This window comes from Pygocentrus nattereri, chromosome 23, assembly GCF_015220715.1.
Source record: "Pygocentrus nattereri isolate fPygNat1 chromosome 23, fPygNat1.pri, whole genome shotgun sequence".
Lineage (NCBI taxonomy): Eukaryota > Metazoa > Chordata > Actinopteri > Characiformes > Serrasalmidae > Pygocentrus > Pygocentrus nattereri.
This window is the reverse complement of record NC_051233.1, coordinates 26,198,613-26,221,243: the sequence shown is the minus strand read 5'-3', so window position 1 is coordinate 26,221,243 and position 22,631 is coordinate 26,198,613. Positions and strand designations below refer to the sequence as shown.

Sequence of the window (22,631 nt, the reverse complement as noted above, 5' to 3'; positions counted from 1 at the left end):
TCTCAGGACACGTTTTAGCTGAGTCTACTTATGAATGACATCGCCAGTGGTGCTAAGAAATGTAACAAGTGACTCTGAATCTTTCAGCAGGGATTAAAGTTTCTTTGAAACTATAGTATTGGGTGGTGAATTCCAGAAAATGTCACTCTTTAAGCTACAGAAGAATTTTGCCACAACCACAAGGTGGCAGGAATGAGCACGTTTGCCTGCCCTGCTGAAAAAAGACCAGAAGAAACATTAGGATTAACTCATTAATAGATACACCTTGCTTTTTATTGGGAATTGGCTTAATGGTTAACATTAGAGACCACTGGTTTCCTCCTTTGGATCCCATCAGGAAACCAGAAAATCAAACACATTTGGGCTATTGTAGTCCCAGTACACCTGATACACCATTAGGATCCTGTACATTGTGGTATCACCCCATAAATAAACGCTTTGTGTAATAAAGCTTAAGTTATCGTCTTTGACCAACTTTACATTCCACCTTAAATTCTGGCATTTGTATTGAACGTTCTGTAGGCACCAGAATGTGGCTGCTGCACCATATAAGATGGAACGGAAAAAACTATTAAATGAGAAGCTGGAATAAGTAGTGGTCTGTTGTTGTTTTTTTTTTTACCATTGGTCAATTCGTTCTTCACATCTGAAGGCTATGCTTACCTGACAGTGGCATACATTTGATTCTCTGCCTCAAATGTTGCCAATTTTTTTGGTAGCAGACTAATGAACACCTTTTTGTTGCGTATGTAATAAAAACATACAGGCAAAAAATGTCAATCGAGCTCTACTGTGGTTGATTTCGGCCAAGAACCAACCAAGTGTGAGCCTGTTTCTTGGGTAAGAACCAAGAATAATGGGGCCATTCATGGTTTTACAGTGTGGTTTTCTCAAGCGACCTCACCTGAAAGGCTTTTGTATTACCTTCGTCACCTGTGTGAAGCACCTTCCCACCACATTTGCATGAATTCTTTTGACCCCTCCCATCTGCTGAGGTCATCAAAGGTGGGTGTAGCGTGGCCATTAACTGCTGAACATTGGTTCACAGGCTCCAAGGAAACCAGCAGTGCTTCCCTGGTGCCATTCATGTTAGGAGCCAAGCAGGAACTTCCCAGGTAAGAAAAACAAGGCAGTAGTTGGCAGTAGATCTGTATTTTTCCCAGTATCCAACTACAACATTTGATGAAATTACAAATTTTGAGTGTAGATGTTACACCTTGATCATGAACATGTGTGCCAATGTCTGTCCAGTACTGGTAAGGCTAACACTGTAGAAGTTTTTTTTAATAGAATATTAAACTACAACTAGTTCGCCTGATAAATTGTCTTGTATTCTGGCTTAAGTGTTTTGATTTGAGCAAGAAGCTGAGCAAACCTTGCTGTATTTTAGCCAAACAGGTGCTGGTTTACAGCACAACTAGCTCATAATAGCTGTCCTAGATGGCTTCCTTGATCAACAGGAGAAGTGGGAACTAGTCTGGACTCATCCTGGACTTTTAACAGGTGTTCCACTGGCCACCTGAGGAACGGCCGTTTAGCCTAGCCCTTAACAGATTCATTAGAAGTGACTTTAGATTGAGCAAGCCCAGCCGTGCATGATCACAGGAACACAAAACCAGTCTGGCAGACATGCAGGGGTGTAGCTGGTCATTGAGGAGACTTAAATGACTTGTGGAATGTGGGAAACACTACAGCTCTTGTTATTTTGGTCGCTTCTATAAAAGGAGCCCACAGACAACAATAGAAATGCTCTGAGGCTGAAGTATATTATCTTTCCTGGCCTGGTTTAGCTTGTTCAGGACAGCGTAGGTCTGAGAAATCCGAGCCATTTAGCTGCCAGTAAACTTCAGTTTGTTCACAGTTAAGTGTGGCATCTCTTTGACTTGCCAGTAGCATCTCATTTCAGGCACCTTGCCTGTTTATAATCATTTCATGTACAATCTATTTGCCATACAGCTGCTAATTTAAACTAAGATGTGTGGATTATATTTGGATTGTATGTTGAAGGTGCAGCGTATAGCTGTGTTCAAGTATTGTGATCAAACCTCAAGATTCCTAAGCTTCTTTTTAAATGCATCAAAAAGGTGTGAAACTTATCAAGTGAGATGCTTCAATGGTGCATTTTTGATCCTGCATTTCACACATTTGGGATATTTTTGTACCTTTTTAGGGGCGTTTTTGTCCCGGCACTTGGTTAATACCTGACTCCGTTTACCTGGTTAATGTGTATGGCAAATAAAATAGATTGATTTGGAGGCTGCCAGTATCAGTTGGCTGATAATATTGGCTGATACGGATGAACCATAATTTGTTAATTTTTAATAATAATATTACAGATAATAGTATCTGTTTAGTATTTAGTATTACTATTATAATTAGTATGTGTTTTCCTCATATAACTTCACTCGGTTGTTGGCTCAAACCGTTCTATATACTGCCAAAAAGGTTGATGGTGGAACCCTTTTGGTGCTATATAGAACCACTTTTAACTTTCCAAGAACCAAATACATCACTCTCTTCGTCTTTACTCATTTAAGATGGTTCTTTGAGCTGTCATGATCCTGTACCATCGCTGTTCGGAGAAGAACACAGTAAATTTAGAAGAGAAGGCAAAAATTCCTCAACTTTAATACAAGTTGTTTTGTTCAAGGTGATTCCAGGTGATTTTTGGATTCATCATGTAATTTTCACACAGTGTATGGAAGAACAACTGTATTCAAATAATACAGAGAATTAAAAATCAACAAAAATGAATATACACAGTGTTTTTTGGAATGCAACAATATATAATAATTACCTTTTCTAAAGAACCCTTTGAAGAACCATCTATTTTAATTGTGTGTGTCATAACAATACAGACTGAGCTGGTACATCTGACAAAAAAAAAACATCATGGCTTAAATAGCAAATACCTGTAAAATGTACCCAAACCTAAAACTGTACAGGCCAAATTTTAGCCCCTTATAATTGATATCAATATCAGCCACAAAGTTTTGCTGTCAGTCTGGTCATATTCTACTTCAGAAATGTGTTCTTGGCTGACTGTCTTCTGACTTCTGGTTTTGCTCACTTTCAGATGTTCAGATTTTGACCTGCTAACCTACTTCAGATACAAGATGAGAGCCTCACTCTTTGCCCCTGAAAGCTGCGGATGGGATTGCATCTAATAACCTGATGTCCTGAAAGAGTGAGGAAGGCCTTGGGGGTACCAAACCAGTGTGAAACAAACACAAAGCACCAATGATTTCGACCAGGAAAGAGAGCTTGCCCTCTCCCAGCCTGGAGGACTCCTTCTTCCCCTTCTCCTCGTCAACGCCCTCCAGGCATCGCATCATGGGCCGAGGGGTCAGGCCAGATGACCTGTTGGCCTCCCCCGAGGGCGACTGCAGCCCCACCATGCTGGAGAAGGACCTGATCCTGGCGGCTGAAGTGGGCCAGGCCCTGCTGGAGAGGAACGAGGTGCTAGAAGCTCAGTTGGAGCAGATGAGGAGAGACATGGAGGTTAGGAATAGTTTTTTGAATTTTATAAACACAGACAGAAAAAAGACAATAAAAATCATAAATACAGATTTAGACTAATTAGAGAGCCTCTAAACAACAACCAGTACACAGACACTGCATAGAAACAAGTAGCTGAATGGTCATTCAGTTGTCAGCCCATTATAACATCATCTTGTGTGACTAGTGTATTTTTAACAAGCTGTTTGTTTTTCTTGTTCCTGTTGCTTTTTAATTCGTTTTTTCTTTAAATTCAACTGAAGAAGCATATCGCTGTTGTCAGAAGAAAACCTTGCATGTCCATTATTGACGTTTCTTTCAGTTTTTGACAATCAAAGAATGAGAAATGAAAAGAAATGCTTCAAAATGAATTGGAATGAACTCTGTTTACAGTAACTTCCATTAAAAGTTATGAAGGTTCTTTTCCTTGTCCTGTCGGTGGGGGACAGTGACGATATTGTCCATTCCAACCTCTGAAAACCAGGATTTTGTGACATGAATATAATGAAAATGTCCAATGTCTCAGTATGTCCAGGCTTTTATCTGTCCAAGCACTCAGTCTTGAGTTTTGAACCCACAACCTTCTTGTTGCTGGCTCATGTTTTTGCCATATTGCGCCACCTTAATCAGCAGCATGTTTAACTTCACTGGAAACTATGGTCAGCTCTGTTTTGCATTGATATAAATTGGGTCTGTGAGTGGGACCGCAGCTTTGCAAATAGAAACGTAATATCGTTGCCCTGCTGGATTTCCTGCTCATTAGAGTGGTTGATGAGTAGGAATGGATGGATTAATGAAGTATTAGTACAGTGAGGTAGAAACACTATTTCCCTTTGTAAAAAGAGTAATGCATATATATTTATTTATATGTAATTAGAAATGATTTCAATGAACTGAAATTTATTTTTAATACTGAAAAGGTCAAAAAAAACTTTAGCAAATGAGCATTTGGGAAATAAATGTATATGCATGTTAGCAGGTAAATTGGGAGTGCATAGGTCTCATTTAACATCTGTAATATCTTAACATTATTTCTTCAGGAGTGCAATTTTTTATTATTCTAAACAAATTATTCCAGACTAATGCAAAGATTTTCATGTATACAGACTTTATTTAGAAACTCTCATTCTAGAAACCTGTAAGATTTCACATTTTCGTGTGTGCAAGAAATATTTGGTGTTGGTATCTGGATACTAGCCTATGTATTTATTTACAGTTACAGCATTTAGCAGACGCTCTTATCCAGAGCGACTTACAAGAAGTGCTTTATCTATCTAGAGAAAGTATCTTTGCTAGTTACCAATAGGTTAGAGAGAAAGACGGTCCTGAGCTCAGATACTGCTAGAAACAAGTCACTGTAGATACCCAGAGAAAAAGGAACAGAGTTGAACACAGAACTCTGTGCCATACAGTACAATACAATACCAGTAAACTACAATACACAGTGCATTCAACAATAAAGTAAACTGCAATACAAATAAAATATGATGTACAAGTGGAGCACAATATATTGCAAACAATACTTGATTCAATGCTCATTTAAGTGCGCGTATAACTTGGTATTGCCCATCCTGAGTGATCACAAGTAGGAAATTTGGTGTCTCTGACAGTCATATGGGTGAGAATGGCGTGCAGTTCCACCCATCCCTTCAAGCCATGCAGCTAAACCATTTGAAGGATTATTAGGCTTTAGATAATTGGTTACTCATACCAGCTTCACTGTTTACCAAAAGGTTGGGACACCTAGTGTTTCAAAATGATACAAACGATACAAATGAGTGAGCTTTCTTAGCCAGGTGTCTGTAACTTATATGGACGACTAACATAAATAGACTACATAATAGGTTGGTTTTATTTATTTATTTATTTTATTTACTTTTTTTTTTTTTTGCTTTTTTGTGCTTTTTTTTTTGTTTTGTGTGTGTGTGGTGGTTTTTTTTTTTTTTTTTTTTTTTTTTTTTTTTTTTTCTTTTTTAGAGAAAATATCAATATTTGTGACACGTTGGAATTGGATTACAAGGTTAGACTCTGCCCATTTACCCCCCTCAGTTGTGATGTGTCTTCAGCACTCAAACCTTTCACATGCTTAAGCCCCCTTTAGTGCTAAAATGGTCTAAATGATGCTAGAACACTGGGGCTAGAACGGAGTGGTGATAGAACACCTTTAGAAGTCAGTGAGATGTTTCTGTCATCAGTTGGGAGCTGCTATATATCAACAATGAGGGAGCAAAATAGCTCATCAGCTAATATGGCTACTTTAGGCCCGTTCCTTAATAGTTGCATACAAAAAGACAGTGAATTTGTTAATTGCAGTTATTTATGTGGCAAATCGTGTTCTGATTGAGGCCCAATAATTGGTCTAAATCTGTCTTTTGTTTTATCATAAGCATGTATGTGCAGGTCAGAGTTTGTAGAACTACTGGTTATACCTATGATATATGAAAAGTATATTGTAACATGAATTTATCATGATAACAATAATATATCATATTGCACACACCTACTGCCACTATTTACCTGCTCTGCACACCAAGGAAGACGCTTTAATGAACGTCTTAATGTTACGGAATATAATAAAGTATTAGCAAACTGAAAATGTAGACAAAGAAGGCAAAATATCCCCAAATTTTTGACAAGGTGTGCTGAGTCTGCAGTGTAGCAATACAACTGTGTTTGTGCTTTCAGGCCTTACAGCAAGAGAAACACATGTTGCAGCGCCACTTAGAGGTGCAAGAACTGGAGGCAGGGCAGAAGGAGGCAGAGCTACAGGCTGACATCACATCTCTACATGAGCAGCTGGATCAGAAGCACTGTCAGGGCCGCGATCGGCGCCGTGAGGAGAGCGAGCAGCTGGCCCAGTTGTCTGCTCACAACCAGAAACTGGTGGAGCAGCTTGCAGAGGTGACCACATGGCCAGAATCTTGAGTGTTTGTAGCCAGTGAGGGTGTAAGGCAACTTTTTCGGATTAGGTCATAAGCAGCTCACCAGTCGGTCCGTGTTTTTTCTCTCCCAGCATGCCTGAACCAAGCCATTAAAGTGATAGTTGACATACTGTCTATAATAATGAGCAAAAGTTGTCTAGAGAAAAACAGTAGCAGCGTTTTGATGCTGTATTTTCATCCATTTGTGTAGAAAACACTGTTTTTCAGTGTCAGAAGCCCATAAGCAAATCCGTTGGAGATTACTGAGCTACTCAGGGCGAGTGTATGAGAGTTTAGGCAGGCAGTTTGCATAGTGCTATAACTATAATCTTCTAGTACTTGTTAGCCACATTAGCATTGTAGCTTCAGTGTAGAACTAAAGAAGCAAACTGCAGACACCAAGCAAACATGGCTGATCAACTACATTTGAGGCAAGATGCAGTGTCCATATTTTCTCCCAAACTATCACTTCAACAACACTTAATATGACTAGATTAGGAATTGCTGCTGTAAAACAAATTAGGCAGGTTGACACAAGATTATGTCTCTGTGGAAAATGGTTTTGTAACACCTTGCTGCGCAACACACAGTGAGAGTATAGCTGGAATGCAGAGAGGCAGGTTTGGTTATTTCTGCCTAAAGAAAGAGGGTCTGAAGTCAGTTTCTGAGATTATATGTAGCGTGGCATGTTTCCTTTATTTTAGTAGCCTCTTGTTCTCATTCTCTGTCTCAGGCGGTGTCTTTGGAGCACTCTTTGCGTCTTGAGCTGCGCTCTTTAAAAGAAGAGATGGAGGACACAAGTTTCAGCCGGTCGTTAAGCTCAGCTCGGTTGGACAGCCTGCAAGCCGAGGTATATAAACAAAACCATAATCAAATGTCTTGTCCTGGACCAAAAAGGCTTTCCTATGATAAATCACCAATAACGCATGGTTTAACCGAGGATATATATACACCCACAATAAAACGTCTCCTGTTGCAGCATGCATAGCACTTTGGGCCTGTTTTCCAGACCCAGATTAAGCCTAATCCTGGTCTAAATGGTAAAACACCAATGACCATGTAATTTAATCCATGTCTGTATAATAAGTCCGTAGTGCTGTTCAACTACAGGACAATCAAAACAGTAGTATAAAGGGCATTATGCCAACTATACCCCAACAAACATGTTTCCTATTGCATAATGAAAAACATAATACATGATTTTTTGTGTGTACTACTATTGACAATACTCTGTGTCCAGTATACTGGACATTTGGGCTTAGGCACATGAAGAAAAATAAACATTCATATTATGACCAACACACGAGACATAAAGCAAGGACTGAAATGTTTTTCAGAGTGTAATGGATGTACAGTTGCATTAAAAAAAAAAGGTTCTAAACCCCCTAAAACTACCTGGACATCTCCATGATTGGCTCCTAAAACATTAAATAAGTACATTAAATTTGGCAAACAAACAATAATTGCGCATAAATTCTCTGTAGAGGATCAAATAAATGTATCGTGTGACTATACCAACTATGGGAGGGCAGTAGGGCTATGTATTATCAATATTGTCATGATACTGATCACAAAAAAGTGTTTTGTAATGTAATTCATCAGTATTTGAGGAACACCAAACACCTGCTTGTACTATAAATACAAGCCTGTAAACAATAACAACAGTGAATGGGCACTTTATCAATTACATAGCAGCAATTAGCTGATTAGATGTCAGCTTATTATGGCAGTTTGTATAGCTTTATACAAAATGTCTTGTCGCTGTTTTGCTGGTGCATTTTGTCTTTCACCTTTCATAAACCTTAGAAAAACTGAATATCCAGATGTCTAACTTGTGAAATTAAAAGTTCTCGTTGAATACTCTTTCAACACGCTCACGATGCTCAGCTTCATCCGCTCAGGAAAAGGGTCCAAAATAACCCAGTACAATATATTCTTCTGCGTATTGCTTGCAATGACACAATTCCACCAGAGAGGTCTCCAAATCCCCACAACTTGCACAGTACACCTTTTCCTGTGTTTTTTTTTTTTTTTTTTTTTTTTTTTTTTTTTTTTGCATCGAGAATTGGGGTAGAATAAAAATTAATATCAAATGAATTATAGAATTAATACTACTTCAAAGGTGGAGATCGAATGTGATCAAGATGGGTAACATGAAAAGTAAAGAACTGGATTATCACAGTGTATCTTCATACAATTCTGGAAATGAAGTCATAATCTCTCTTGTACTATTTATGCCCACAGGTTTTTATTGTTTTAAAAAAATGAATTTATTATTTCCAAAATATACATTTTTAACAAAAAAAAACAAAACAAAACATTTTTGCCCTGGCCCCAAGCCAACAAGATCTCTGCTTGAGAGAATGCCATCATCAACGTCATTGCAGAGTTACATTTGCGTCAGTTCTGCTGTGTTCACTGTGTCAAAGTGTGGAAAATAGTGACTATAGGAAAGACCCTTTCTGTCAAACTTTTAACTGGAGCTAGTATGTGTGCTGCATAAGATCACGCAGCTGTACCTTCTTGTTGAGCAGAACAAAGTTCTACAGGAGCGCTTTTCTAATATGGACCAGCAGCTGAAGTCCACGGAGGAGGACAACGAGAGGATGAGGACTGAGAGGGATGCACTGCGAGAGAGAGTCCTCGAACTGCAGACCAACCTGAAAGAAAAGGAGTCTGAGGTACGGAAGATGGAGAGAAAGAGAGAGAGAGAGAGAGAGAGAGGGAGAAAGAAAAAGGCAATACTGTTAGTACAGGAGCCACCCATCCCTGATAGTACAAGACCAGCTTATACTGAAAAATAGAAATGCTGCACCCCTTATTGTAGCAATAACACATTTCATGCCATCACAGTTGTGAGAATCAAAGTAGCAGAAGCGACAGAGTAGAATCGCTCAGTTCCTTTTACCTCAGATTGTGCTATTATGGTCAGATATCTGAAGACATTCCTGACTATCATGAACTAATAAAGAAAAATGAGTAATATAAATGGTCTGTAGAATTGATCCTAATCAATTCAGTGCAAATGCTGATTAGCATAATCTTGATTTTAGTTCATACATATGATAGTTTACATTCTATAAGTATGACATTTGCAAAAGTCTAAATAAACAACCAATTAAAAGTGGCAACTTTTAACCTCTTAGAAACTTTAACCCTGGATCAAAGTCCATATTTGCTGGAGAAAGTCTGAAATTAAATTTTCTCTGTGGGGGGATTGTTTTTCTATCAGAATACGTTACTTTAATAATGCTGTATCTTCAGTAGTGATTTACTGAAACAGTAATTATTTCTGATGTAAAGACATGGATACAGTACATCAGCAACGGGCATGTCACAGCTGTCGGAACAAAACCTCTTATTTCCATTTTGTCGTTTTTCAGATTTTGACATAATTTGAAAATACCTGCTGTTCTTTACAGTGTGTAAAAATTTCATGATGAATGGACTGAAAGAAATGGCCCAAACTTGCTTGGACAAAAACCCTGGTTCCATTGACTTACATTTAAAAGTAATGTATGTTTTTTCCTTCTCCTGTAAAGTTACTATTTTGGAGATACAAGGTTTTGTTCTGACAGCAGTGATATGCACCCTTTCAGTCACCTCCCCCCAGCATGAAAAGGACTGGAAAGGCTTGGCTTCGTATGTAACCTCAGGTTCACCATCTGCGGTTCTTTCACAGCTGGAACAGGAACACAGTGTGGTGTTCCAGCTGCGCACCATGAATCGGAGCCTCCAGCAGAGGGTGCAGGCTCTGGGGGAGGAGGCCAGCCTCGGAGAGACCGCGTGCTTCCCTCTGTCCCTCCAGAATGAACTCCAGCAGTCACAGGTAGTGCCTGTTGGAGAGTGTATCTAAAGTGGCGTATGCACTCACCAGGTGTTTTAGTAGAAATCCCTTCCTTGTCAATCCATTCACTAGATATTTTGGGCTCCACCTGCCTTATAGGTTCACTATACTGGTGAACAATTATGGGTTATAGCCCAGACTGACTAACAAAGTGAACATCTGGAGCTACATGGTAGGGTTACTAATAAAATGACTGAGCGTTTATTAGTCTTTCCAAAGATGGCATTAGGTCTGTACAAGTGTTAACTGTCAAGTGATGTGATCTGCCTCTGCAGCTTTCTAGGTCTTTTTACTGGCTTTATTTACCCATCAGTGGCAAAAGAACTCGTTTAGAAAGTGTAGTAGTGACCTCAACAACCCTTTTAACGACTAGATTTCTGACGTTATCAGCATTACCAGTGAAATATTCCCTTTGTGTGTCCCTTTCTCATGCAGACCCAACTCTCTCTCCGTTTATGCTGAGTCAACGTTCTTGGTTATAATTCATAAAATGTATCAACTTGCTTGAGATTATTACACTTAGTCATTGTATGAAATTTGGTCCAACAGGCTAAAGAAACTATCTTGGCCCACTCTGCCATCTTACAAGTGAAAGAGGAGGAGATTCAGAGGCTGATTAAAGAGGTTTGTCCACATTTATAATGCTGTTTATTTATAATGTGGATCATGCTGAACTAAGGCTGGGCAATATGACTGTATATATTATCGTTATTGTGCCAAGTTATATCACAATACAAGATGCTTTTCTGAACATATCATGTATATCAATCAGCACTTGTAGAACACTGACCAACTGCATGTTCCATTATAAACAGCAAAATTAGTCCTGTTTAGCTGTATTAAGTGCCAAATATTGAAAATATCAATGCCATATCGCCAACCTCTGTGTTGAACTGATATGTCACGTTCAACTGGGTACTACGTCCAAAGCTCCTTGTTTTTTAATAGCTGGAGACCAGCCAAGCTGAATTAGAAACACTGAGAGAAGACTTGAAGCCATTCCGCAATTCTCCTGGCAAACCAACGTACAGGTAAGAGAAGGCTTCAGAGAAATCGTGCTAGTGGGTGTGGTATCACATTACGTGCATTTTCATATATCTCGCATTGCTGTTTTCAAATAGCAGTGATCTAGATTAAGTTCTTTTGAACTGGCCTAGTAAATAAGATGCTGTTACGTAGGGTGTGATAATGACTGATAATGTCTGAAGGAATGTTGCCCAGTGTCCTGTGTTGTTTTGATGTGTTGCCAACACAGTGCTCTGGAGGAAGAGATCATTCTAGCTCGGAAGGAACGAGACACCCTCAACCAGCAGCTCCTGAACACCATCAAACACAAGGTGGCGCTGTCTCAGGAGGTGGAGTCGTGGCAGGTCGGTGAAAGGTGGTGTTGTCTTTGGCAATGTTTTTGTGTGAGATGTTCCAAGAACTTCTACCAATACAGTGCCCTTTCTATCCCATCGTAAAATTTCAGAGTTCAGTTTTACGCCTTTCTTCGGGTTTGAATGATGAGCCTCTTATGGTGAAAATACTGATTGGTATTATTAGCTTATTTTAACTTATTTAAAACAGTTGTTTTAGTTTAAGTGCCACAATGTGTTAAATCCTGTTGCCAAAATCTGTAGAGAAAATGGCACATTTATTGCATTCCTGGGATTAATTGACATTCATTTTTTTGGGTCAGCTGATCTATTTATTTTTTTTCTATAATAATTTAGCAATATGTGATTATCAGCATTGTGGAGAAAGCGGTACTGTAGTATATGTGGTCCATGTGGTTTTGAAGGGGAAAAAGTTTATTATTTTGTGATATCATAAAATCAAAGTTACTGAATATGGGCTGTAGACTGGCTGTCTAGCAGTACCTTTAACTTGCTTGTTGCTTTAAATGCTTTTGTTTTGTTTACATTTGTATTGCTATTATTGTTGCATATTTACATATTATGTAAATAATCACAGCAACTATTTAATTAATGAGCCACAATTGCATTTGTTTTTGCCATAGTTTATTAAAATGAAGTGAAGCCATTAGGACATTAATTGATAGAGGCCTTCATTTCATTTTAAAATATGATATTTCAATATTGTACTTTGAATAATAACAATTTAGTGTGTACGTTCTTCAAAATGTTATGATGGGACAAAAATGTTTCTCACTTGGTGGAAAGTCTCATGCTAATGTCTTTTCTACTTCTCATTGTCCCTTCGTTTCTCCAGGAGGACATGCGGCTAGTGATATGTCAACAGGTGCAGCTCCAAGAGCAAGAGAGGCAAAGAGAGAAGGAGAAGGAAAAAACACAATCACCATTCCAAAGAGGCAGTCGCACAAGCAAATCTCTTCGTTTATCAAAAGAGGAGGGGAAGAAAAGCTTTTTCTCCTCTCTTTTTGGTGTGGAATGAACTTTAGATGGAAAGAGTAAAGTACATGAAACTACTGTAAGAGCATTTTCCTACAATTTGTTATTGTTGTTGTTGTTGTTGTTGTTGTTGTTGTTGTTTGGGGGTGTAAATAAGACATATAGACTAAATATAGTATATTTTGGCATGAAATTTATCATTTGTTCATATTCATTTGCAAGTATTGCATCTGTCACATAAATGTTTAATATCAAAACAACACTGACAGTTGTGAGCTCATTGTATGTGTGTTTAATCATAGTTCAAAGATATAGTGGCAATATATCTTGCCAGTACAATCTGATGACACGATTATTTCTAACAATAAGAGGTAGTAGTTAGTCAAATCATTTCCACACATGGAATCCAATATAAAATTTACACACACATATATATATATATATATATATATATATATATATATATATATATATATATATATATATATATATATATATATATATATATATATATATATATATATATTTTTAGTATCATGTCCATAAATCTGCACCAGTAATGAAAATTCCACACGCATCTTTCCATGCAGACAGCTGAGGTATTTCACTGAAGTTATTTCTTCATTTTGCTACACTGAGATGTAACTGTACCATACTATAGTCTTCATATTTCTTCTTGACCTTGAGCCTGCCTTCATTGTACATTGTCTAATTATTCATAACACTGTGCCCTTAACTGGACATCCAGCTACATCAAACGTGGGTCAGGCCTGGGCTCGTAATTACTTCCAATAATGTCATCACTATGTGAAAAATCCATCTCATCTTCAGACAGTTCTGATCTCTCTGAACTGCAGCTAGGGGAGTAGGACAGATGCTGCCTCTCTGTCTTTGAGTTTTCTTCATCATCCAAGTCTGAGGGTGAGATTTTTATGTTGGCTTTATCAAAACTAGTCCTTGCTAGGCTTGAGAAAGTAGGGCTCCACTGCATCGAAAAGCCAGAAGTTGGACCTGCCTCCAGTATCAGCTGATCTTCAGTCTCTTCCATGTTCACAGCTGAACTGTACAAATCAAGCTTGCGGGGCTGTATCTCATCCACTTCCCCGAGAAAGTTAGCATCCTCCAGCTCATCCTCTGACCCACGCCTGATCACCATTGAACAACGTTCTCTCTTGCAGTAGGCCTGTTGTAGATTCTCATCCACTGTCTCATGTGCAGCCTCAGCTGTGAACTCGGTATATGTAATTGAGATTGGAGGAGGGTGGAGTTCCTCAGGTTTCAGTTTTAAGACTGCATCAGTTCCAGTTATGATACGCTGTAAATCATGACAGAAGAAACACATTTTTAAAAATTGATCAGCTTGATCATCAGACCATGCACTGCTAATTTATAGCTGCAGATGTGTTTTTATATGCATCTTGAATTTTAGCAAACATTTTTGTTAGCATTATAGTAAATGGCTATCATGTAGCAACAGATATCCAGTTAATTCATTCTGGAAGTAGTTAAGCCAACACACCAGAGCTTTTGGAATGTAGCTGTTCCCAATTTTCCACATGAAGCAGCTTTTGGTGCTTAGAACAATGCCGGTGGGAATGATTAGCAGTAGGAGAACACCTACAACCACACCAATGATGTGAGCGACGCCTCCTTGTGAATAAGAGAAATGTAAAAGATACATTAAGGAAAAGATGGAAAATAATATATAGTTGTGCTTGAACATTAGTGAATTGAATATTAATTGAGGAAAATGATCCAACATTATGTATCTGTGAGTGGCAAAAGTATGTGAATCTTTAGGATTAGCAGATATTTGAAGGTGAAATTAGAGTCACCAGGAATGGTTGACCGACAAAGATCACACCAAGCGTGTAAAAGTCCACAAGGTCACAAAGGAGCCCAGGGTGACCTCTAAGCAACTAAAGGCCTGTCTGACAGTGGTTAATTTTAAGGTTCATGAGTCCACCATCAGGAGAACACTGAATAACAATGATGTGCATGGCAGGGTTTCAAAGAGAAAGCCACTGTTCTCCAAAAAGAAGATTGCTGCCTGTCTGCAGGTTCAGCTCAAGATCACATAGACAAGCCAGAAGGCTATTGGAACAAGTTTTGTGGACGAATGAGACCAAAATATATCTTTTTGGTCTAAACGAGAAGGATTACCTTTGGAGAAAGGAAAACACTGCATTCCAGCATAAAAACCTTAGTCCATCCGTGAAACCTGGTGGTGGTAGCATCACGGTTTTATGCATGATTAAAGAAAATTCTAAAGGGTTCACAAACTTTCAAGCCTGTAACTGGTATGTTCCTTTTACTTCTTTGGCGTCAGAGTTGCAACTCGATGAATGGCACCATAGTTATTAACAACTAGATTTGTGGTTAGACATTCTACACAAAATTCCTACCCCAGCACCTTTAATTATTTTCTCCAATACATCATATGCTTTACCACACCTGTAGTGTGCCATTGTTGGCCATTTCAAGACCAGTGCTGGGTTCTTTAAAAAATTGATGGGGAATGTAATTAATTTAGTCTAATCATCGGTGGCGAGAAAGCAAAATTGTCTGCTTATTGTTGGTACCTCTGTGGCTTTGATTCTGGAGTAAAATGCACTTGGTGGTATTGAGGTTTTTGTGCTCGGTCATCTGAGTATAGAAGGCAGAAGCATTGATGCAGTAGTTGAAGCCAGCTGGCAGATTCTGGAAGTCCAAGGATCCTGTACTTATTTTCTTTCCAAAGTGCTTTGAGAAATTAAGAAAAAGGCACCATTTTTAATGAACACCTTTAACAGTATTTAGGTTTAATAAAAGTTAAATCTACAAATCAAGTTTGGTGAAATGTGCTTGACCTGCCAAGACATGAATGGTATCCAAAGTTTGCGTCTTTAGTTTTACACTGGAGCTATGAGGCTTATGTTGCAAGTAATGCAACAAGTAATGGAACCAATCTGTGTACAGCAAATTGCATAACTGTCACACTTCTTCCAACCATGAGTTGTTAAACAATCCAAAAATAGACTCGCATATATGGTTTGACATTCTGACAATGTTGGCTATAAAATTGGACAAACATACAGGCTTGAACTTGGCAGCTGCTGCTGTTTTTAGCTATGCAACCTATTTTGTCCACTTTTATAAATGAGTATTATCAGCAACAGTGCTGTGAGAAAGTATTTGCTCCTGACCAATAGTGTCTATTTTTTGCATATTTCTCACACTTCAAAATTTCATATCAAAGTTTTAATATTGGACAAAGACAACCCAATTAAACATTGTTTTTAAAGGATTTCACTTCATGCTTCTCAGCCCTATCTGGCCCTTTTTTTAAAAAAAAAAAAGGAATTGCCCCTTTAGCTACTAAATCTAATTTGATTGCCTATTGGGTTCGTTTTCACTAGACCTACCCAGGCATGATTCCTGTGAGACCTGTTGAATCTAAAATTCACTGAAACAGTTTGGCAGGAAAACAGGCTAGAAGGTCTCAAAAAGCAGTATATGATGCCATGTTCTAATGAGATTCAAATACAGATGCAAAACAATAATTGAAATCTACCAGTTTGGAAAGGTTCACAAAGCCATTGCTAAGGCTCTGGGACTCCAGTGAACACAGTGAGAGAGAACTTGAACAGTGGTTAACCTCCCCAAGAGGGGGGAATTACTTTTTCACTTTTTTGAGTCAAACCACTTTTGAATAAATCTTTATCTTCAGTAAGTGGCAAGATCATTTCAAAGCTGCATTTTGTGCATACTCATGTTGTCTTTGATTACAATTAGCTGGATGATCTAAAATATTTAAATGTGACAGATTAGGAAAAACAGAAGAAATTAGGTGAGGGGCAAACTCTTTTTCATAGCACTGAACATTGGCCTCACATCTCCAATGCAAAACTAAAGTGTATTTGTTTTTGCCCAACTGTCTCTTTGAAGCTGCAGGACCACTAAAACTGCTAGAAGCATTAGTGAGCGAGCACAAAGCTGCTTCAATTGTAGTCAGTTAGACTAATGTTTCTCAACCCTGGTCCTGGAGGCCCACTGCCCTGCACTTTTTAGTAATTTGCCCCCTCCCAACACATTCAATACAACTAATCAGCTCATTAACAACCTATTATTGAGTTATAGTGTCAGGAAAAGCATGAAAATGTGCAGGGCGGTGGGCCTCCAAGACCAGGGCCAGTTAAACCACACTGGTATACCAGTCCCTGTTTTATGGCACACTTAAGTATTCTAAGAATTGGATCATCATATTACATCACATATCCATAAAATCAATGGATGCTGTCTCACCTGGACTCTGTGATCAGAAGTCAAACGATAGAGGTGAACGGAAAACCTCAAGGGCACATCCCTGACTAATTGGACCAAGTGGCTGAGGTTAATCTGGACAGAATGCTGATGAAGTAAGATCCTCACATTTGGTGGGCTCAGCTGAGCTGTTGGAGTAAGCCATGGTAAAGAACTGAGTGAAACTTCCAATTTCTTCTCTAAAGGTCTTGCATTTCTTCATATATTTCAAAGCACAGAGCACAATGACCCAATGTTCTCTACCAGTATCAGCCAGATGCGGTATTCCTTCTTTAAAAAAAACTGCTAAGCTTTTTGATTGAAGCACTTTGCTTAAGAGGAGCATTAAAAAAGACTAATATATTCAAACTACTCAAGCACTCTGCCAATACCGATATTGATACCCGTCAGCAAGAAATCTCATGAAACATCCCTCTAAGAAATCACAATTTTATGGTCTGTTGTGAGAACACTGACCAATCCCGGGCATTTCACAAGTATCCTGCGGGTATACTGAGCAATCAAATAATTCATGTGATCTATCAAGCCTGAATCTTTAACCATGACCACATCAAGGGTCATTAACACATTAAAATGCATGATATGTGACAACATATTGTCAGTATGGTCATTTGTATTGTACAGCCTTGTGTTATATTCTGGTGTAGTAGAAACATTTGAACTAACTGTTTTTATATAGCTGGAATGTGTGTTTCAGAAGTGTCCAGTTTGATCTCTCCTCCTTCCATTCTGCCATGACCCTCACGATGTAGTCTGAGAAAAGCTGGTCAAGTTCCAAGTAGCACTGCACTGAGGTGATATTTGTACAATTTGCGGGTCCATTCCAGACCGGCTTCGAACTACACAAACAACAAGATCAGCATTAACATGATATGACAGTTGAATCTGTTACTTTAATGTCAAGCCAAAACTCAGTTTTAAAAGAGAACTACACGTTTACCGGAACTCATATTCAAACTCCATCAGGATGGCTGCAAATATGGACTAATTTGAATGTGTATATGAATAGTCATTGCAGTAGTTAGCATATGACTTTATGATTAAAAGTCCATCTAAATGATCATTTTGGGGCAGCATGCTCATGTAGACATTTTGCCCCTTTGCTAAAGAGGCTTCTTGCCCCCCAAAAAACTCTTTCCCCTCAAACCTGCTGAACACTTTATTATACAGTAATGTGCAAAATTTCAAGCTAAACCAGTCATTAAATGTAAGATCAGTGTCAGGTTTAGAAAAGAATCAGAAAATTTTACTATTTAACAGTAAATTAAGCAAGAGTGAAGAGTGGAATATCTCAAAGATGAAAGCTTTATGTTGTTTATCTGGTGGGGACAGTTTTGGTGGTCTATCAGGTCTTGTATAGCTTCTAATTTCCTTAGAAATATGAATAACCTGAAAAATGAATAACACTTACTGGAAATGAGATACATAAAGGGTGGTCTCTGACTTTTGCACAATGCTGTATATTAAAATATATAACAAAACATTTTTCATACAAATGAATATAAACGTGCAGATTAGTATTATCCAGTTATAAAGAATGAGGTCACCTGACCCTCAGGAATAATCCCTTGCATGCCGATGAAATCCCCCATGTTCAGTCTAGTTTTCTAGAAATAAAAAGAGACTCTACTTACAAATGCTTGATTTCTGTGAACTCAACGGAATATCTGGTTCCAGTAGGGTTCTCTGGTCCAGGAAGCCAGTGGATGGAGGTGTGGAAATCTAACGAGACCACACTCAGGTTGAGTGGGGGAAGGAGAGCGCCTGCAACAACAAAAAGACTTCAGTTATCAATGCCAAACAAAACAAAGCCGAGTGTCACACTAATTAAAATGGGTGCAAATAGTTTGTTTTGTCAGTTCAATGGAGTAAATCTCAATGTTTTCTGATTCTTAAGAAGGTGTGTAAGCGATAAGTCAGGTATCTGGCAGTGTGACAGATGAGTCAGATAAGTCAACTGTAGAATGATCAGTATAGTATACTGGTTTGCATTTTTGTGGCATACAGTCTCGTTGCCTCGGGACATCTTCTGTCCCTGTTTGTTGACACAAGAGAGGACAGGTGGGTGTGAAGCAATTAAAAATCCCTTCTAATGTAAGCCAAAAAAAGTGAAAAGTATCCAAGACACAAAGTTGTATATGTAGTTTCTGAGACGGTATGACTAAGTTAGCTATATATAATAGACACAAAATTCATGACTCAAAACAGGAGTAGCAGCCATCATTTTTTGATCATTAATGGGGCATTACTGTATTTTTTTTCTTCCTTCAGCTAACAGAGAGATTGTTCTTGGTGAAATTTCACAGTTAAAAAAACAAAAAATCATGAAAAACAGTGAAATTCCGGTGTTACTGCTGCCTACTATTGGCCCACTAACGCCAAAGCTGGTGGCCCACTGGCTTTTTTTGCTGTATTTTCTAAGCAGCCCACTGGTGGATAAACAGAGTGCCACTTTTTTTTTCCATCATTTACTATCCAGTAACAGTCCAATTTACATATTTTCCTTAATTTCTTTCTTTGATGAGCCTTTATAAAGTAGTTTAGCTAATAATTTTAACATTAATGGCATGAATCAATGTCCGGGGGGGGGGCAGCAGTGACATACAGTCACATACATGCTTGCTGTCTTGGTGGGGCTAAAATGTCTCTTTTCCTGCATGTCATTACCTTCAGATGACAGCAGGTAATTCAGGAGCAGTGTGAAAACAGACACTGGCAGGCCCGTCATGGTATAGAAGTTCCATCAAGCCTTTGAAGACCCTTTTAAAGGGGTTGGCAGAGTGGTCGGTTCCTGTCTTTAGCTTATTCTTTACTGTAACACATAGAAATTGCACATTTAATTTGTTTATAATGTGCTGGAAACAGTTCAGTCAAATCATAGATCTATCTGTCTATACATATATATATATATATATATATATATATATATATATATCTTCTCCTATCATCTACTGTGTTCTCAAAGGCTCCCGTTTAGGCCTGGAGAAAATGATTAATGCAAATATTAGCATTTGCTTTGTTACCTGCTTTTCGTTGTTGTTAACACTAATAGCTATTGTTCATAGGGACGTAACACTTCAGGTTTGATATTTGATTTTGTGATACTGTGATCCAGATTGGATGTCATTTTTAATATTTTTGTGTCAAAAATGTCTTCAAACTATAGTCCTCTAATACACTCTAATGCAGTGTTTCTCAATCCTGGTCCTGGGGGGCCAAAGTCCCGCACTTTTTAGCGTTTTCCCTGCTCCCAGCACAGCCGATCCAACTAAAATCATTAACAGCCCATTATTGAGTTAAAGTGGGTGTCTTAAAACAGGATAAGCACTAAAATGTGCCGTTCTTTGGGCCTCCGGGGTTGAGAAACACTGTTCTGACGCTCTAATACAGCTCTACGCAGTGCACTAACAGGAACACAAATATGCTCGTATAGGCAACAGTCAGTGCGTGAATGAGTCGCTTGTGCGTTCTTCATAGATTCTTTGTACGAATGTATTCTTGGAAGCAAATGTGCCCACATGGTTATTAAAGCCATGCCATTGGGATCCTTAGAACCTTCCAATGGATAGAACCATTTTTGTCAATGAGATGTATGAATGTGAAGAACCGTTTCAGAGGTCAAATAACCTCCATATAGTCTTCAAAAGTTAGTCATTTTAGTATTAAAGGTTCCAAAATGGTTCTTAAATCCATGGTTCTAGGAAAACGTTTTCGTGTGGCTGTTTATTTAACACTTATTTAGTGTAATCAATTACTGAATTCTGATCATTATTCTCAGACGCACCAACTAGGCCTGGAGAGAATGACTAACGCTAATATTATCAACAGTTGATTTGTTGCCTTCATTTCCCTTTTTAATCAAATATGTCAGCCACGTTTATTAGGGGTGTAACAATATTGTCTGGCTCAAAGATTTCAGATTTGGTATTTGATATGCATGGTGTTAAAAATCTCTTGATTCCGCAGAGCTATACTTATATAAACAGACAGGTTTGGCTCAAAATGACAACTTTTATGTAAAAAAGCAAAGGAGCTTCTACAAAAGATACAAAATAAAAATACAGCATGGACGTACTGCAGATGTTATGTGGTCCAATGTTTTGATAGTATTACTGTATTACTTTGATAGTATTTTCACAAGAAATAAAGGCAAGACTGGCGAGACAGATTTGGCACCGTTTTGCAATGATTTGATCCTTTTTGTGCCTGTCACTTTTCTTGTTTACCTTTGTGGCTGTAAGCATAAGCTCCACTTGTGTGCAAGATTTCTGCTTAAACATAATGAAATAACTGATGCACCAAAAAGCATAAAAGCAATAAGAGAGTATAACAGGATAAAGGCATGCGATCAACATAAAACCTCATCACATATTTTCACGTATATGAGTAGCACGTCCAGGCAGGTAACTTCAAGGGTGAAAACAGAAGCACAGTGATGAGGATTTGACGAGGCATGCTCATAAAACACGCAATGATTTCAAATATTAGCTTAGATAAGAGTGACGTTTCGCACTCACCAGTCTGTTCCAAGCCTTCTTCTCAATGAAGCCTCAGAAAGAATAGCACCCCCAGAAAGGAACAAGCGCAAATGACACTGAAGTGAGCAGCCTGTCAAATTTGCCTGAAAGTCTACCCAGAGGAGGCGTGACAGATTGAATACGGACTTATTTGGAAGGGGGAAGTGTGGCAACATTCCTCCCTCATCTATGCTTTGGTCAGCAAACCTGCCCACCAACCTGCAATACATATAAAAAAGCAGTTATAAGCTGTCATTAATGTCGTAATTCGCCTTTAATGAAGATGCTAAAAGTAGGGTCAGCGGGGATCTCTGTGAGTCAATCAGACTATGCCAGGTCACACAAACAAAAGACCTGCCTGCATGTTCTCTTTAGCCTTGGCACTTCTCCTGAAAACACAACAGGGAAACAGGAACTTCTTGTCAGTTTGGGTGCGAGCTCACCTGGTCGCATTGTCACGCACCTGCATATGTGCATAGTGGTGTGCTTTCATTGCCACCCTTATGTCTAGATCCTGAATTATGAGCTTAGAAGTGTACTTTGTTTCTATCACTGCGAATGTTAGTGTCACTGAGAGTGGGACTGAAGGGGTTCATTCCAAAATGCTGTGTATCCTTTGGTAACAATTTTGAACAGAATAGTTGACGTATAATGGAAAGCACATTTTTATTTCTCTAATAAAGGTGGCATTAATCATTATATAGCACTGAGATCTGGTGTATGGGTAAAGCCGACTTCCAACAATGTATATCATGGAAAAAAGGTGGTCTGTTAAACATTTTGGTACAAATCCCTTCCCTTTTTCTCTGGTGCTTTTCAAAGTATGGTTCTTAAAGATCTGTTTTAATGAATGAGATGTGTGAGTCTGAGTAACCTTTTTTAAGTTTAAAGATCCTCAACTTAATATAAAGGTTCTAAACCAGTTAAAGATTTTTCCTACACTTTCAAAAAAGGTTCTTCAATGTTTTTTTAGTAAAGGCAATTGCTGTATTTTGGACCATGAGTTACAGATAGAATCATTTCATGCTTAAAATTTTCTTTATACGGTGAAATAGTTCTTCAGATTGATGGAGAACATGTTGTACATGGTTCTATATAGAACATTTTCGGAATTGGTTCTTTATAGCATCCAGAAGGGTTCTTCTATTGTTACATGTTTGACATCATAACAGCAGCAGAACCCTTTTTGGTG

The 22,631-nt window shown here is 38.4% G+C and overlaps 2 protein-coding genes across 3 annotated transcripts; one reads left to right on the top strand and one right to left on the bottom strand.

Annotated features, from left to right (window-relative positions):
- Positions 1-1,021: 1,021 nt before the first annotated feature.
- Positions 1,022-12,880, top strand: bicdl2 (BICD family like cargo adaptor 2). 2 transcript variants are annotated; one of them, XM_017699983.2, is made up of 10 exons: positions 1,022-1,115; positions 3,077-3,501; positions 6,184-6,399; positions 7,153-7,269; positions 8,954-9,100; positions 10,102-10,248; positions 10,816-10,890; positions 11,215-11,297; positions 11,522-11,636; positions 12,481-12,880. In XM_017699983.2, the coding sequence occupies exons 2-10, from the start codon at positions 3,241-3,243 to the stop codon at positions 12,661-12,663; spliced, it is 1,344 nt and encodes a 447-aa protein (XP_017555472.1). In that variant the 5' UTR covers positions 1,022-1,115; positions 3,077-3,240; the 3' UTR covers positions 12,664-12,880. The 2 variants fall into 2 exon arrangements, with proteins under 2 accessions (XP_017555472.1, XP_017555479.1); XM_017699990.2 differs by lacking the exon at positions 10,102-10,248.
- A 240-nt stretch (positions 12,881-13,120) lies between these two features.
- On the bottom strand, positions 13,121-21,614 carry crfb12 (cytokine receptor family member B12). The gene is made up of 8 exons (XM_017699969.2): positions 21,440-21,614; positions 19,590-19,734; positions 18,557-18,686; positions 17,589-17,761; positions 16,905-17,050; positions 15,203-15,362; positions 14,140-14,270; positions 13,121-13,935 (listed from the first exon to the last, which is right to left on the bottom strand). The coding sequence occupies exons 2-8, from the start codon at positions 19,648-19,650 to the stop codon at positions 13,369-13,371; spliced, it is 1,368 nt and encodes a 455-aa protein (XP_017555458.1). The 5' UTR covers positions 19,651-19,734; positions 21,440-21,614; the 3' UTR covers positions 13,121-13,368.
- Positions 21,615-22,631: the final 1,017 nt, after the last annotated feature.

Excerpts from the sequence above, each read along its gene's own strand:
- bicdl2 (XM_017699983.2), top strand. The coding sequence starts at position 3,241 with ATGATTTCGACCAGGAAAGAGAGCTTGCCCTCTCCCAGCCTGGAGGAC. Across the intron at positions 11,298-11,521 it reads CCTGGCAAACCAACGTACAG|TGCTCTGGAGGAAGAGATCA; the intron begins GTAAGAGAAGGC and ends TTGCCAACACAG. Across the intron at positions 11,637-12,480 it reads AGGAGGTGGAGTCGTGGCAG|GAGGACATGCGGCTAGTGAT; the intron begins GTCGGTGAAAGG and ends TCGTTTCTCCAG.
- crfb12 (XM_017699969.2), bottom strand. The coding sequence starts at position 19,650 with ATGACGGGCCTGCCAGTGTCTGTTTTCACACTGCTCCTGAATTACCTG. Across the intron at positions 18,687-19,589 it reads TTACCTGCTGTCATCTGAAG|GCGCTCTCCTTCCCCCACTC; the intron begins GTAATGACATGC and ends TTGTTGTTGCAG. Across the intron at positions 13,936-14,139 it reads GCTACATTCCAAAAGCTCTG|CGTATCATAACTGGAACTGA; the intron begins GTGTGTTGGCTT and ends CATGATTTACAG.